Source organism: Phascolarctos cinereus, unplaced genomic scaffold, assembly GCF_003287225.1.
Source record: "Phascolarctos cinereus isolate Bilbo 61053 unplaced genomic scaffold, phaCin_HiC Scaffold_9;HRSCAF=440, whole genome shotgun sequence".
Lineage (NCBI taxonomy): Eukaryota > Metazoa > Chordata > Mammalia > Diprotodontia > Phascolarctidae > Phascolarctos > Phascolarctos cinereus.
Window position 1 is genome coordinate 144398430 of NW_027556402.1, and position 17146 is coordinate 144415575.

Below are 17146 nucleotides of genomic sequence, written 5' to 3' on the forward strand. Positions count from 1 at the left end.
AAGTACTACAAAGTGAATTATCATTACTACTGTTAATAATATGGCATTTATTTTATAAATCTCCCATCATTGTGACTAACGCATGGAAATATGGTAAACAAGGAAGATGTTCTAAATTTTAATACTACAACATAAGAATTCAATTAAACACTTATGAAATACCTCCTATATGCAACTAGGTTGTACCAGGCTCTTTCAGCACCTCTCTTTTCTTGCCCTCTGGGTACCTTCAACTCCCCAGGGAGCTTTCCAATGCCTTGGTGCTTTAGGTAGGTCATTTTAGAAATGTGAAAAGGTTTTGATTGGCTGTATGAAACTAGAAATAATTTCTGATTAGCTGGTGAAAGCTTCTCTCTTTGCCTTTAGGTATTTTGCTGATCTCAAAAGCTTGATTTTGAGTGAGGACAACAGAGTCTGGGGCACTGGCTATTATATTTGACTTAAAAAAAACCAGGTGTGTTTTACAATATTTATTACACAAAGGGCTTTCTGCTGTTTTTAATTTTTATTTCTGAATTAGAAAAAAAAATCTAAAAACGAGATTATCAGAATAAAAATGTAGAACATTTGAGTTCATTGAAGCAAATTAATCATTCTAACATTCTACCTTAACAATTTATAAATATCTGGGATTTTAATAAGTAAATGTTTGAGTTTTTCGTAAAAAAAATAATGTCCTGAATAATAAGAACTCATGTCACAGAAATGCTGTTTATTTAAAAAAAAAAAAGAAACAAAATTTATGGGAATAACCATGAGAAAAATCAAAGTATGAAAAGAACTACTCTAATTAAATATTTTATTTCTTCAATAGGTGAAAATTTAGAGATAATCAGTGACATTTTGCTTCTGAAAATTCACAAAATTCTATTTAGACTATAAAATAATTTCTAGATTAATTCACCACAGTATTTCTTTATCTTTCATCAGTATCTAAATTTCAGAACCTGTAGTCCTTTCCAACTTTGGGATTCTTAGAATCTAGGACTGTTTTCATTAGGCCTGGTGTACATTAGAAAAACTCTGCTACAGCACAAAATCCTAAAAACTCACACAATGCTAATTGTACATAATATATAATTGTATATATACATACTGTATATATACTACAGAATACACACAAATATATACATATGTACACAGTACTATATAACATGTATATATATAAAACATATATTTATATATGTGTGTAAATAATTCCCACAGTTAAATTATGAAAATCTGAAAGAAAATCATTTGTTTAAATGATTGCTGATATCATACATCTGGATAGGGACTACCATGAAGGCGTAGCACTTACTGATCAAAAGAACGCCAAATGTGGCCAACATATGTAAATAAGGAATGTCCTGGCTTATATTATCAACAAAGTCTCAGAGCCTTCCTAAGGCTAATAGTTCTGACAAAAGCCAAGGACCCAGGCTTTTCCCCCATTTCTGGTGTTGCCTGATAAACCTTATTCACCTATTCTGTGTTTCAATTTCTTCAGATATAAAAAGTGTGGGTTGGACAAGATGATCTTTAACGTTCTTTTGTACTAGATAGACAATTATTTTACAGTATTCAATCCTTATCACACCTATAGTTGCTGCTATATTTTTTAACTAGAGGCAGCTATGGCTCATAATGGATGGAGTACTAGGTATGGAGTCAGAAAGACTCAAGTTCAAATCCAGCTTCAGAAATTACAAGCTATGTGTCTTTGGTAAGTCATTTAACTGCTGTTTGCCTCAGTATTCTCAACTGTCAAAAGCACTTATGCCTTGTGGGATTGTTGTGAAAAATAAATAAGATAATACTTGTAAAGCACTTAGCACAGTGCCTGGCACATAGCAGGCACTCTATAAAAATGCTGGTTATCATCATCATCATCATCATTATCATCATCATCACCAATATTCAAATATTCAGTTTAACAAATGGAAGAATCCAGGATCCCTCTTACCTCTGAATTGGGTGAGAGCTTAACACTGTGTCCACTCAGAATGGGTGGTACTGCCTTAAAGAAGATATTCAATGTACATAGCATGAACTATGTCAATAAGCAGTTAAAGAGTAACATTTGAAATGACAAATTATGACCTCCAGAAAAACCATAATAATTTACTTAGTTCTACAACAGCTCAGCAAAAGGTGGGCCAAATAAAAGCTTGTAATTAAATTAACAAGGAGGAAAAAAAATCTATATTTAACAAGAGAAATTATTTCCTAGTAAAAAAAGAAACAAAGGATTTTAAGTCAAAATACCTCAAAAGAATTAGATTTTTTTCATCAATACCTATAACTAAGTCATTTAATAAAAACCAATTCACTTAAACACAGTAGGTGCTGCATTCAAAAATTAATTTTTAAACCATGACACAAAATTGAATAATTGATCTGTGTTTGTTTATTACCTCTTGAATTTCTTTTTCTAAAATGTCTACTCTCTCTCGAAGATGTCTCCTATCTGTATCAACTGAGAGGAGCTCAAGCCGTATTGAGCTGCTTTCTCCTTCAGCATGATGGGCCTTTATTTGTAAGTCTTCAGCTCGACTATGGAGCATTTGGAATTTATCTAATAAATCTTGATTTTCTTGCTCCTAGTTGAAATACAATAATGTAATAATGAACAATTATCACTTTTGGAAGTATTCAATGTAAAAAAGACACCTAAAATTGTAGTTATACCACCTGATACACACTACAAAGGCAATGATATAGCTGTCCCCTCCATCTACCCCTCCCACATGAAAAAGAGAGAGAAGATCCAAAGTAAGTGGAGATGTGGTGAAAGAGGCACTCAATTAGAGTATGGGCATGGCTATAGACAGAAGTAAGTATTTAAGAGAACAATATCTTTCTCTCAAAATCAATTAACAAGCATTAACTAAATACTTGTTATGTGCCAGGAATAGTGCCAGGTACTGAGATACAAAGACAAAAATCAAATAGTGTCTGCTCTTACGTTTTTTCTGGGGGTGAGAAGTGAGAGGTGGAGAACGACATACAACATCTATGCAAATGAATAATAAAGAAAAATATATGCAGAATAAATACTACATAAGCATAACGTTGTAAAACACTCAGTAGTGAGGGATGGTACTATTGGTTGGTGGGGTCAGCAAAGGCTTTAGCCTAGGTGATGCTTGAGTGCCATCTTGACAAAAAATTATTTAGGTAGAGAGGTAGAGATGACAAAAGAGCAATAATTATACCTTTGGGCCAGAGATTACACTGTTAGGAATACATAAAGTATAAAAAAAAAAGATCTTTAATACTTTGTTGGATGCTATCCCTTTAACGACGGCAGTCTTTCCAACAATGAGATCAAAATCAGTACATGCCTAGACCTTCATTTCCTCATCTGGAAAATGAAAGGGTTGAATTATATGACCTAGACAGGCCTATCATGCTATGATACTCAACTTATGTGACTTGTGTTGAAGGTCTCCACTAAGTCCTCCACAGAAGGTGCACCCACATAGTGGAGGTCATCCTTTATGTCAGAGGCTCTAAACCTTTTTTGTGTCATGGACCATTTGGGCAGTTTTGGTGGACCCTTCTCAGAACAATGTTTTTTAAATGTACAAAACAAAACACATTAGATTAAAAATGAAACCAATTATGATGAAACAGTTATCAAAAAAATACATATATATATTTAAAGTTCACAGACCTCTGGTTCAGAACCAATCCTGACTTAAGATCTTCTGGTTATCAATAGACAAGCCAATCAATGTTTGTTACATACTCTCACTATATGACTGGTCACCTCCTTTTCTAGTTTTAAACCTCTCTTATGTTATCTTTTTTGGAGCTCTGTGCAATTTTTCATAGGCGAAACATAATAGCCTACTCAAATCGATTATACACCCCTCCTTTGCCCTCTGGGTGACCTGTAACTTTTAAGACAAAGCATTATATTTCATTTCTTGAAGATACACTGCATTGCTGAAAAAATATTGATGTTAAAAAAGATTGTACTTCTGGCTCAGGGACAAACTTGGGAGTTATTAAAAGTGCTACATCAAAAACAAAGCATATCAGTAAAAATGTATCTTAAAATAAAAGCACTCTACAAGCTAGCAAATGCAAATATCAGTAAATAGATGGTTTTCAAATTGGAGGCTACTTTACTCTTCCATGGACTGAGAGAAGGAGAGATGAGAGGGACAGTAAGAAGGAAGAGGTAGCAGAAATTCAAGGAGACTATCTGGAAGGGGACAGAAAACAAATTATGTTTTCTGCTTGCTAATTCATTTGGTTCTAATTTGGCATTTTAAACAAGGTTTTAGCTCTTATTTCAAATGCTGGGTTTTTTCCTGACAGTTATTACTTTTTAAAAAATTTAAATGGTAATATAAATTTATTACACCAGGATAAAAGGGCATCCCAGACTTGTATTGGAGCCCCATGACAGGGGCAGATGTAAAAGGACCTCGTTTTTTCCCACTACCCAATTTCTGATAAGAGACTGAGGGAAGACAGAGAAGGGGACCTGTGCGAGGGGGTGTCATATCCAGGTAAGTAGGAAAGCCCAGAGCAGCACAAAGAGAAGAGAAGAAGTTCAAAAGCCAGTGATAACAGCAGCGGCAATATGGTTCAGACCCCTGGCACAGAGCAGTATCTCATTTCTAGCATCTAGTACAGTCTGCAGAGAAATAACCAAAGCCGGAACCACAGACCAAAGAGAAGTTTAAAATTCTACCACTCTGAACCAACAGAGCTTTCCAGCTGGTAGACAAGGGAGGAGTCCAGCAGAAGTCTACTTTTACACAGACCCAAGCCCAGGTCAGGAATTCACAGAGCTTAGATCAAACTTTTCCATAAATCAGACCATTTTGGGAGCAACAAAAGCTTGCCAGTCCCCAGTCTGTTGCAGAGATTCTAGAATAATACAACACTCTATATCCCAGAACCAGCCTAGACCTTCTTTCTACCTAGAAGTGTGGCAGAGCCCAGCCTGAACATCAAGTCCAAAGTCAAGAAGCAGGCTGGAGGAATGCACAAACAAAAAAAGAACCCTAGCAGAAATGAGCTATTGGAAGAGATACTCAAAATACAAATGCAGAAGAGAAGATGGACTCCAGTCCATCTATAAGCACAGCTTGGGTATATACTCAAATGGAATTCCTAGAAGAGATAAAAGTCTTAAAAAATGTTTTTATAAATAGAATAAGACCACTTGAGAAAATACTGGAAAAGAAATAAGAGCTATGGAGAAAAAGAATTGGAAAGGGAATTAACAGCCTGGCGCAAGTGGTACAAAAACTTCTCCATGCAGCAAACTCCCTGAAAATTAACATGTATCAAATAGAAGCCAACGACTCCAAGGGACAACTAGAAATATTAAAACAAAGCCATAAGGCTGAAAAAAAAAAGTAAGGTATCTCATATCAAAAACAACTAACCTGGTAAACAGATTTAAGAGAAAAAATTTAAGAATCATTGGATTATTTGAACACCATGACCAAAAAAGGAGGCTAAACATCCTATTTTAAGATTTCTTAAAAGAAAACTTTTCTCTTAGAAGCAGTCACTGGTCACTTCCAGAAAGAAACCCCAAAATCAAAACCCCCAGGAACCTAATACAGCCAAAATCCAGAACTTCCAGGTCAAAGGAAAAAATACTGCAAGCAGCCAGAAAGAGGTCAAGTATGAGAGTCATAGTCATAATCTCAAACAATTTGGAAGCCACCACTATAAAGAAGCAGAGAATTTGGAATACAATATTCCAGAAGCCAAAGGATATGAACTTAGAGCCAAGAATAACTTCCTTCAATTTTTTTTCAGCCAAAGACAAGGTTTATTAAAGAGCCGCCATATTAGCCATACTCTTGAGGAATCTGAGAGTCAGAGAGGCATTGGCTAGATTTTAAGAATCTAAGCCAAGTCAAGAATAACTTACCCAGCAAAACTGAGTAAAATGCTCCAGGGGAAAAATGGACCTTTAATGAAATAGAGGACTTCCAAGCATTCTTGATAAAAAGACTAGAACTTCAGAGAAACTATGAAGTTCAAATACAGGGATAAAGAGCAATATAAAAAATTAAACATGAATGAACAGTGATAAAGGACTAAACAAAGATAAACTGCCTACATTCAAACGTAAGGAGATGAAACATGTATTCCCTCTGAACCCTATCATCATCAGGGGTCACTGAGAGAATCCAATTAGACAAGGCCTTGGAGTAGTTCTACAATTTCTTGATGATCTTAAGAAAAAAGGAGTAGAGGAATACACTGGGTGGGAAGGAAAGGAAGGGTAGGGAAAATTATCTCCCCTAATCAGGGTGTACAAATAGATATCTATGTAAATAAGGAAGAAGGGGTGGGGAGAGTGGCTAACACTTCAATCTCACTCTCATCTGAACTGGTCAAAGGAAGGAAGAACAACACACACAGTTTTGGGTTCAGAAATATATTTCACTCAATAGGGAAATAGGAGGTAAAGAGCAAGGGGATAATTAAAGGAGGGATTAGTCCTAAAGCAAAACAAACTATAACTAAGGATGTGCAAATATATTAACGCTCTCTTTGAGGTGGCAAAGAATCTAAGGAGGTGCCCATAAATTGTGGAATGGATAAACAAGTTATGGTATATAAATGTGATGGAATACTATTGGCTTCCAGTCTAGATGGTTACCTTAATGGAGGCAGACTACCCCAATCTCTCACTACCTACTCTAAAATAATGATCAAGAAACCAAATGGGAAACTACACTGAATGATGTTTTTGTACCCTAGAACTGTATAAAAAGTTAGCTTGAAGGGAATGCCAGTGTCAGCATAGCCAAACATTTCCAGCATATCCCTGCTCTATCAGGGAAGAGCTAGTGATACATGAAGCCTGCAGGCTAGCTGAACAGAGCAGGGGAATCCCTCTAGAAAGCTTCAGGGTTGTAAACCACTGAGGAAGAAGATATGGAAGCCAACCTCACACCTGGGTATCCCAAAGTTTTGAGGTCCCTTGTCACTTTGAGACAGCCAAAGAACATGGCTCTGAAACTCAAAAATGGAGGGGGCAGAGGGGAATCCCAGCAGGAGTGACTAAGGGTAAACATCAAACACCTCATACAAAAGCATAATGGGGGGAGGGGCAGTTGAGGGGCAAGGAGAAGTTTGATCATAGCACAAAGCCTCAATTCAGGAACTCAAGCTGGAGAGGTAAGTAAATTAAAGAAAATACCAACCAGTACAAAAGATTATTGCAAATCTAGAGATTCCTAAAAAGGATACAGTAACTCTACAACAATTGTAAGCAGAGATGCATAGGGAAAAAAATAGACCATTTTGAAATGTGTGGAGTATATTGTACGCTTTTTTTTAAAAGTGGTTTGAAATGGAAATACACAGATTCATATAAGAAAATCAATCAATAATTTGAGTATGTTTTTTATACAGAGTATCATATGTGATCCTTGGGAAGGTAAAAAAGAATACAGTATACCAAATACTGATATGAATATTAAAATATAACAGGGTAGACAGGAGAAGCAAATAAAAAGAAATATCTTCACCTTAGCAGCCATGAGGCTTTCACATCTGGAAACTTCTGTTATATAATTATGAACTCTGTTCTTCATTTCTTCTTTTTCACGAACTGCTTGTTCCAATTCCAATGAAATAGTCTTTCAAAATGAAAGCATTAAAGTAATAAAAGGATTAGAACACTGAAAATATTTGCATTTTTATAGCTCTTCTGATTTGAAGTAGGAACAGGAAGGAGTGGGCTAATTAATTCCTAATGGCTAATTTCATATGTATCACCTGATTAATTCTTGGTTTAGAAAAACATATTAAAAATACCTATTGTTGAACACCTAAAGCATATTTATAATACTATGCTGAACACTGATGAATACACATAGTAACACAAAGTAGGAACTATAGAAATGGTTCCCTCCCAAGGCACTTAAAAAAATCCCTCTATGCCTCAGTTTTCACATATGAAATATAGAACACTGCTTTACTATCTACTTCAAACAAGTGGAATGAGGAAAGCAGCTTTTAAACCATACAGTGTACACAGGTGTGAGCAATTATTAAGATTATTAAGATTATTCAGTGTACAATTCTTTACCAAGTGGTATATTTGCCAGACTAACCTAATCAAATTTCCATTCCTCGCTACGTTAGTTTTTCAGAGTAATTAACTTTTTATTATCCAAATAACTGAAATTTTGCATTTAACATGTATAAAAGAATTGTTATCTATATATAACTTGGGAATAAAGTCTGATTTTCCAGATAAGAAAACTTACCATGGGGAACACGTAGTCCTTGTGTATCTGGGTATTTTTAATGCAAGGAACATCATGCTTTCTACATTAGGGTTCCCTGGCACACAGCCTAACAGAGCTGGACAACTGTTGCTACAGCATAACAAGGAGCTCTTTGAACCACGGTAGCGTGCTAGAGCAATAAATCTAAAACAGAGTTTCTATTGTCTTAAAAATGAACGTTATCGAAAAATCAAAATTATTATTAAATGTGAGGATGTAAAAAAAGTTCACCCTACATTTTGAAATCTTATGTAAAACTACTAAATTTTATGATAAGCTAAAACCTAAATTTATTGTGAAGTACTATCATACCTGGTTCTCTCTTGTCATTGTTGCCAAATCATCTTGTAATCTTCTATTTTCCTTAAGAGCTATTTCCTTTGCTCTTCCTATGTCAGCAAGTTCTATTCGGGTTTCATCAAGCTGGCGCTGGAGACTGACTAGCTCACGTTCTCGATTATTTAGTAAGTCCTGTAGCTGTCTATCAAGTGAGCAATTTGCAAAAATCTTAAATACAATTTCTTTATTTTGCAACAATAATTATGATTCGTATTGATGAGTACTTGAAGAGTGAGTATATAGTTACATCAATGTTTAGTGTATATACTAAACACAACCCATGAATCTCTTTAATGTTCCATCATTCTAGCCCTGTTAATCTCCAACCTAAAAAAATCCTGACCATCTGCTATCTTTACTCCTGTTGGATCCAGGCTACTCCAAATGCCGCTTGAGAAGTAGTAACCTAAGGTCAGCTAGGTGGTGCAGTGGATAGAGCACTGGCCCTGGAGTCAGGAGGACCTGAGTTCAAATCCAGCCTCAGACACAAAACACTCACTAACTGTGTGACTCTGGGCAAGTCACTTAACCTCAATTGCCTCACCAAAAAAAAAAAAAGAGAGAGAGAGAAGTAGTAACCTGTGTGAATTCTGTCTATTAGAAATAAATATATCTAACCTCAGCTTGGCCATCAAAAATGTACAGCAGTACTTTTATTAATCATTTCCTATTGTATTCTTTACATAAGACATTTCAAAACTTTTCAACTCCTATCAGGCTCTCAAACTCAAGCTCTATCATATTCATTTGCTGCATACAACCTTAGATATTATTTCAAATGAGGCTATTAGGGATGAACAAGAATAAATAATTGAGGGTGACACAAAGTCTGCAAACTTGTGTAACTGGAAAGATAATGTCTTCAAGAGAAACAAGGAAGCTTAGAGGAGGAAGAATAAGTTTGGGGGGGGGGAGAATAATGGCTTCTATCTGGAATATGTTGAATTTGAGATGGCTAAATAACATTAGGTGGAGTTGTCCAGAAGGTGATATAAGAAATACAGACAGATGGAACAGCACTGAACCAGAACGCTGATATTTTATACATTTTTCTAAAAGGCACAAAATATATATATGATGGAGAAATGCAATGTCATATGCAATCCTCTTTCTTATTCCTCCTTTTTTATGTGAAAAGCTCAAGTTATGGGGGTTTGCCAAATTCAGATAACAAAATATAAAACATTTTTGAAAGAAAAAGTAGAACCACATGAAAGAATGCTCCAAATCACTAATAATTAGAGAAATGTAAATTAAAACAAGCTTGAGATTTCATCTCACAGCCTGAAAATAGGCAAAATTAAACAAAAAATGACAACAGTAAATGCTGAAGGGGTTGTAGAAGGTTAGGCACTCTAATACATTGTTGGTGGAGTTATGAAATGGTACAACCATTTTGGAAAGCAATTTAGAATTATGCAAATAAAGTGACTATGATATCCACACCCTTTGAACCAGAGACTCCATTACAGGGCTTATACCCCAAGGAAGTCATCAATAAGAATAAAGTCTCATACATTCCAAAATATTTATAGTAGCATTTTTATGATATCTAAGAATTGGAAACAAAGTAGATGCCATCAATGGAGAAATGACTAAAAAAACTATGGTATGTGAATGTAATGGAATATTATTGTGCTATAAGAGATGATATGTGTGATGAATATAGAGAAGCATGGAAAAGATCTACATGAACTGATGGAGGGAAGTAAACAGAGCCAAGAAAATAATATACATAGTAACTTTATAACATTGTTCACAACAATGTTAGTGGAAAGGGTTTACATACCAAAAAATCTAAATGTAACAAAATTATAAAAATTAAGCAGGACTTGCCTAAAAAAATCTGAGAAGACAGCTCCAATCTACCCTTTTGTAAAGGGAGGAGGCCAACAGGCACTATACATTGCACATTTTTGCACTTTTTCAATTAATTGATTAGCAGAGCTGATTTTTTTTTCTCTTAAAAAAATCTATAGTCATATGGGATGGCACTGGAGAGAGACAGTTGGGATAACCATCGTGATATAAGAACCAGAAAATATCAATAAAAGCTTACTTGAAAAAAGAAAAGAAAAAGGTGAGAGAATGACTTCAGGGACTGGTAGATAGCTACAAGAATCTGGTAGTATAATATAAGAAAGAGTAAAACTCAAAGGAGAGGTTGTAGAGTGATGGTGGCAGAGGTAGTAGTTGAAAACCAGAAATATGTCTACTCTTCCTCTAGGCCCGGTGTGTCTGGGTTAGGGGTGGGAAGTTGAGGCAGTTCTTGAGGGAAGGTGTACTCAGTATTGAAAATGGTAGACAAGGATGCAGTGTCTTCTGTGGGGAGTCAAGTTTCTGGGAGTAAAATAAAAGTAGTATGAGAGGAAGAATTCAAATACAAAGGGAAATTAAATCTAACATATGGTTTTAGTACATGAGAAAATAACAATCTTGTTAGGGAGAAAGAACAAATAACATTTAAAGAATATATCATATAATCAAATTTTTATAACTTAATCAAATTCCAAATTGTGTGTTCCAAATGATCACTACTAAAGAAGAGTAAAGTAAGAAGAAATTAAAGTGGGGGTCCACAGCTGTGAAACACTGTATATATTGTTGGATTTTTTTTTTCAATTGAGTGATTCTGTTGATTTTTTCCCTCTTTTTAAAAAAATGATTTCTTATGTAAGGTAGCTCTCTGGGAGGCAGGAGAGCAGAAAAGGAAAAAAACAGGAGGAATTTTAAATTATGTAAAAACAAAAGATATCAATTAAAATTTATTTTAAAAGAAATCAAAAAAGTTTGATGCAAAGCACTAAAGCCAAGCACCAGTTGAAGCTGATCATAAATGCTATCGACAATAAAAGGATCTTTTTTTTTTTTAAAGCTACATTGGAGCAAAAAGAACAAAGGTAGTACTACTAATAAGGGCAGAGTGGATGATGATAACAAATGACGTGTCAGAACATTAAACAAATCATCTCCTATTTAACCTCTATTTTTCTTTCCAAAGAGGATGATCTTGGGACTGGGAAGGTAGGGGAAAAAATGTATAACTGGGAGTTAAAACTTGAAGAAACTGAGGATATAGTAATAGAGAGCACCTAACTGCCCACCAATAAGTTCAAGTTACCAACCCCAGACTAAGCATACTGTATTCCAGGGTACTAAAAGAATTAGCAAGTATGATTGCTGAGCTACAAATTATGTGTAAAAAAAAGTAGAGAATGGGAGATATGCACAGGACTAAATAAAGGCAAATCTTATTCCGATTTCCAAAAAAAAGGTAAAGTGCAAACCATAAGCTGGCAAATGACACAAATGACTTGTGAAACTGTAGCCAGTAGTATTAAATGGATGGTATGTGAGCATTTAAAAAGAGAAGCAGTGATGACTAAATTCCAGCATATTTATCAAGACTTAGTCATACCAAACTAATCTCATTTCCCATTTTTGACAAGGTAACCAGACTGATAGATTAGAGGAAGGCCACTGACACACTATACCTAGATTTCAGCAAACCATTTTACAAAGTCTGTCATTAATCCTTGTAAACAAGATGGAGTAATGGGGGCTATATTATAGTACTACTAGGTGGATTCAGAACTGAAAGAATCTTGATAGAGCAGTCATTAACGATTCAACATAAGCTAGAAGACCTCTAGTGGAGGGACACTGGCATTAGACCTGGGCTCTTTGCTTTTTAAATTTTTTTTAATAAAAATATGCTAATCTTGTCATAGTTCCAGAGGACATGAAACTGGGAAGGATAGTTATCATACTAGATGATCCTGCCTCTGTGGTCAGAATCCAAAGATCTGTAAGGGGGAAAACAGTAGCTCAATCTATTAATACGACATTTAACAATGATAGATGCAAAGATCTATATTAGATGCAAATAATTAACTCAGAATAAGATAGGGGAAGCTTGGCTCCGCAACAGTTTGTATAAATAATATCTAAAGGTTTTAATTAGATTGCAAGTTCAACACTATAACTTAGCAGCCAAAAAATACTAATTAAAATCTAAACTGCATTGTACCCAGAACAAGGAAAAGGATAGTCCCACTACACATCAAATCCAGTTCAACTCATATGTGAACAAGAAATCCCTTCTACAAATCAGTGAGAAGGGGTCATCTTGTTGTTTAGTCATTTTCAGTCATCTCTGACTCTTTATGACCTGTTTTGGGGTTTTCTTGGCAAAGATACTGGAATGGTTTGCCATTTCCTTCTCCAGCTAATTTTACAGATGAGACAACTGAGGTAAACAGGGTTAAAGTGACTTGTCCAGGGTCACACAGCTAGTAAGTATCTGAGACTGGAACTGAACTCAGGTCCTCTTGACTCCAGGCTCAGTGCTCTATCCACTGTGCCACCTACCTGTCCCTAAGGGGTCATCTAGCCTAGGCTAAAAAGACATCCAGTGAGAATTAATACCTTTTAAAGTCAATCATGCTATGCCTGGACAGCTCTAATTGTTAAGATTTTCTTATATTGGGTGAAAGTCTGCCCCTTCACAACTTCTACTTGGTACTTCAAGCTGTGCTTTCTCGGGCTAAGCATAACAATTTAATCATTCTTTGGCATGATAGCCCTTAAAATACTTGAAGACATTTATCACGTCCCTTGTAAGTCATTTAAGGCTTAAAATATTCCCAGTTTCCTTCAGCTGATCATAAAGCATTGTCTCTAGCTTACTCATGATTGTTAACAGCACAGAAGACCAGAGACAGCAGAGTGCAATGAGGCTATCACCTTCCTTTTTTTTTTTTTTCTGAAATCTGGTCTCTCTTTTATTGCAACACAGAATTCTATTAGCTTTCTTGGCTATTAATTCATTCTGAGTCTGTACTGCATTAGAACTACACAATGCCTTTCACATAGTATGTGTTTATTGAATTGTAGTCTATTTCCAGCTACTGTAGAAGAAGGTTGGGGGAAAAGAAGTAGGAGAAGAAAGAGGACCTGAGACAAAGAGAAGAAAGTCATGTGGGTGAATTAGAGGGATTTAGACTAGCAAAGGAGGTCAGATGTTGAATGTGGGGAAGAATAACTGAGGAAATCTGAAAAAGAGTAATTAATATCCAAGTTCTGATAATACTTTGCTGAAAGAAGTTTGGGATTAAATACAGTAGAGGATATAAGAAGTATCTAGGATCATTAGGGAGCAAAGCCTGAAGATGAAAGTAGAACTTCAAGAGGAAAAGGAGAGAGTAGTTGGCAAGACAAGGCAAAATAAGTTAGAAAAAGTCAATGGAACAATTCAAGGGTCCAACATTATGATTAGGTGGATTAGTGAGTGGGCAAACAGATGAAACAAAGAGGAGGTGTAAGTTTAAGGATAAATGGGGGAGGTGGTAGGAAGCTGGATGGGTCTGTAGAGCTGTTGAGACTAAGGAAAGGAAGTTGAATGTGGTGTCAGATTATTAAGAGATTACAAGCACCCATGAGTTTAAAAAAACAAGACTGAAATATCTCAACCATTATATGGAGAGTGGGAGAAATTTACACAGTAACTTGCACTGAGAATGTGATGTTTGTTTTCCTGTCATACCCAGTGACTATTACCACTATTTCAAATGTAGACTGACCTCCTTTCTGGAGGAGGGTCTCAAAGAATGACTCTCCACAATCCAAGTTAAGTAAAATGATGTGTTCCTTAAAAACAAAACAAAACAAAACAAAAACAACTGAAGTACAGCTTCATGCGGGGAACAGGGAGAATGAGGTAGAGAAGAGGAGATATGACGGAGGATATTGGAAAGTGAAAATATGTTACACAGAGCATAAAAGAAGGAAATGGACAACTGTCCAAACAATATAAAAAAATACTTAAGGTTCTTCTTGAAGAGGAAGAAGCTAGATACTCTGGGGAAGAAGCTACTTAATGATACAGAATGATACAATAGAGCCACAAAAGCTATCAGGTGAGACATGATTTAATAAGTGTCAGAGGAAGAAAAGATTAGTAGTAGTTGGTAATCCTAAGAAATGCTGAATGAGGTCTGAGAATCGAGATGACAAAATGAGAGGGTGCATTAGAGTCTACCTACAACTTCTTAACAAAAATCCAGGGAATGCAACAGACTGAATTCTGATTGGGAAGGTCAGGAAGTCACATTAAGTAATTTTTTCCTAGCCCAAGGCAACTTAGGGAGATGGATAGAGAGGTCTGCAGACATTGGGGATAGGGCCTGGCAGGAGTACATGGTAGCTATGACAAGGGACACTCCAGCACTCAGGAACTAAGAGAAGGTTGAGACAGGATACTAGAAAGAGATCCGGGGGGAACCCTGAACAAGCTCTGAGTGCAGAAATGGGGGCCATCTAGCAGCTCTGTCACCCACCATCCAGTGTCCTTCACTGATCCAGCCAGAGAGGAGTGATTTTGAGTATTGGTCCTAGCTATGTACTGAGCAAACAACAAGTTCTAGAAGCAAATGGTAGTTCTGTGGTTCTGATTCTAAGAATTAATGCAATGTTCTACACCAAAGAGGAGCCAACTATTCAGACTCTGAACCTGGAGAACTTTCCAGCAAGCCAAGAGTAGCTGAGTCAAGTAGTGAGTCTGTTAAAACTCCTAACTAGAAACAAGCTGATAGACCCATACCTAGGGTAGGAACTTGGAGAACTCAGGCCACTTTGGAAGCACTAAAAGCTTGGAGCTGTTGAAAGCAGAAGGAAATAGGAAGACAGAAACTTGGGCCAGATATTCTCACCAGAAGTGAGAAGAGCCCAGTCCAGCACTAACATAAAGTCCAACATCAAGAAGTAGGCTGGAAAAACAAGCAAACAAAAAAAATCTAACCAAAAAGAGATATAGCAACAGGTAAGCTCATGACACAAATATCTTTGACAGAGATGAAGGGGGAGAGAATTCGACTGCTAGAATTAGCAGAAGCAAAGAGTTTCAGAGATGAGAAAGAACACTGCTTTATGTGAAGGGCAAAAAGAGCTTAGTCTGCCTGGAGCAGGCTGTTCCAGAATGTTATATATTATGAATGGCCTTAAATACAAGAATAAGGGATTTGAATTTAATTCTACCAGCAATAAGAAGGCGCTCTAGGTTTTAGAGCATGCAACATGACGAAAACATTATTTCAGGAAAATTAAACTGATGATAATGTGTAAACATAAGGAAAAAGGAGAAGAACTAGAAGCAAAAAGCCTTGCAGCTATTGTAGGAACTCATCTAAGAAGGATAAAGTCCTAGACTATAGCAGTGGTGGCAGGAAAGAAGAAAGAATAAGTGAGACTATGGACGAAAAAAGTTGATGGAAGTTGGTAATGAAGTACATGCAGAAAGTGATAAAGGAGTTTAAAATACCATCAATTTTTCCAGATGGAAGAATAGAAAAATGTTGCCATGGAGAGAAAGACAAATCAGAAAAGTGAATCTGATCGGGTGGGAGGAGATGAGTTCAGTTTGGGACAAGTTTAATTTGAAGAGGTACCTAGAACTGTTAAACTGCTTTACAATTAAACGGTTTTCTTACTTTTCATCACTATTTGACAATTCACTCTATTTCTACACACTTGCATAGCACTGTATTAGTTGCCATAAAACTATAATTGTTTTCATTATAAATCTTTTTTTTCTCACTCCTTCCAACTTCTGGCTCTCACTGAACCCTGGCTCTCTCCTGATGACAAAGCCTTCCAGGCCACCCTTTCCAACACTGGCTGTACTTTTATTCACTCTCCCCAAATCACTAGTTGAGATGGGGAGACAGAATACTCCTTGCTCCCTGTTTCCACTTCTAGGTTCTCTCTCTACCACCATTAATCAGTAAACTCTTCTCCTGAGATTCACATAGTCCACATCTAGCATCCAATCATAATCCTGATAGCTGTTGTCCAGAGACCTCCAGTACGCTCCACTTCCTCAATAAATTCAGTACCTGGCTCACAATCTTTCTTTCCTCCCCCACTCCTGTTCTCATACTAAGGGCCTTAAACATACATAATGACACTTCCTTAAACACCCCAAATTCCTAGTTCCTCCCCACCTCAGTCACACACAACAGTGATCATAATCTTGATTTTACCATCACCCAAAAAATGTACCACCTCCACGTTCATCTATCCTTATCTATCACAAGCTTTCCACCTTTTCCTTTGTCTTCCAATACCAAACCCTGCTCTTAGCCCACACCATGATCTCTAATTCTTAGTTCTTTCCCAAACTATTACTTCTTAGCTCCTTCTCCAACTATTACCTCTGCACCAGCCACACTCTCCTTCTTTCCCCATCTTGATCCCTTGGTGAACCAGTCCAACTCCATATTCTTCTCGTCTCTTGAGTCCCTTGTCCCCCTTATCATATTGTTGATTACTCCCTGCCAAGCCTCAGCCTAGGATCACTCCCACCATCTGCTGCTTTTGTTCCTACACACATACTGAAGAACAAAGATGGAGAAAATCACACAAATGTCCTGACTTGGTCCACTACATATTTATGTTACATAACTTAACTGGGCTCTCACTTCCGCTAGCTGATCCTTTTACACCTCCTTTATTAACTCTCCATCCCACTTATACCGTGGTGA

General features: G+C 36.4%; 1 protein-coding gene across 3 annotated transcripts in view; it reads right to left on the reverse strand.

The window, feature by feature from the left end:
* CEP135 (centrosomal protein 135) overlaps positions 1–17146 on the reverse strand; it is a 105093-nt gene that overhangs the window by 28434 nt on the left and 59513 nt on the right. For 2 of the 3 annotated variants that reach the window (XM_078148214.1, XM_020975320.2), the window contains 3 exons: positions 8580–8748; positions 7503–7613; positions 2397–2582 (listed from right to left, as the gene is read on the reverse strand). In XM_078148214.1, coding sequence (XP_078004340.1) covers positions 2397–2582; positions 7503–7613; positions 8580–8748 — 466 coding nt within the window. The remainder of the gene's footprint in view (positions 1–2396; positions 2583–7502; positions 7614–8579; positions 8749–17146) is intronic. The other variant, XM_078148215.1, reaches the window with a different exon arrangement.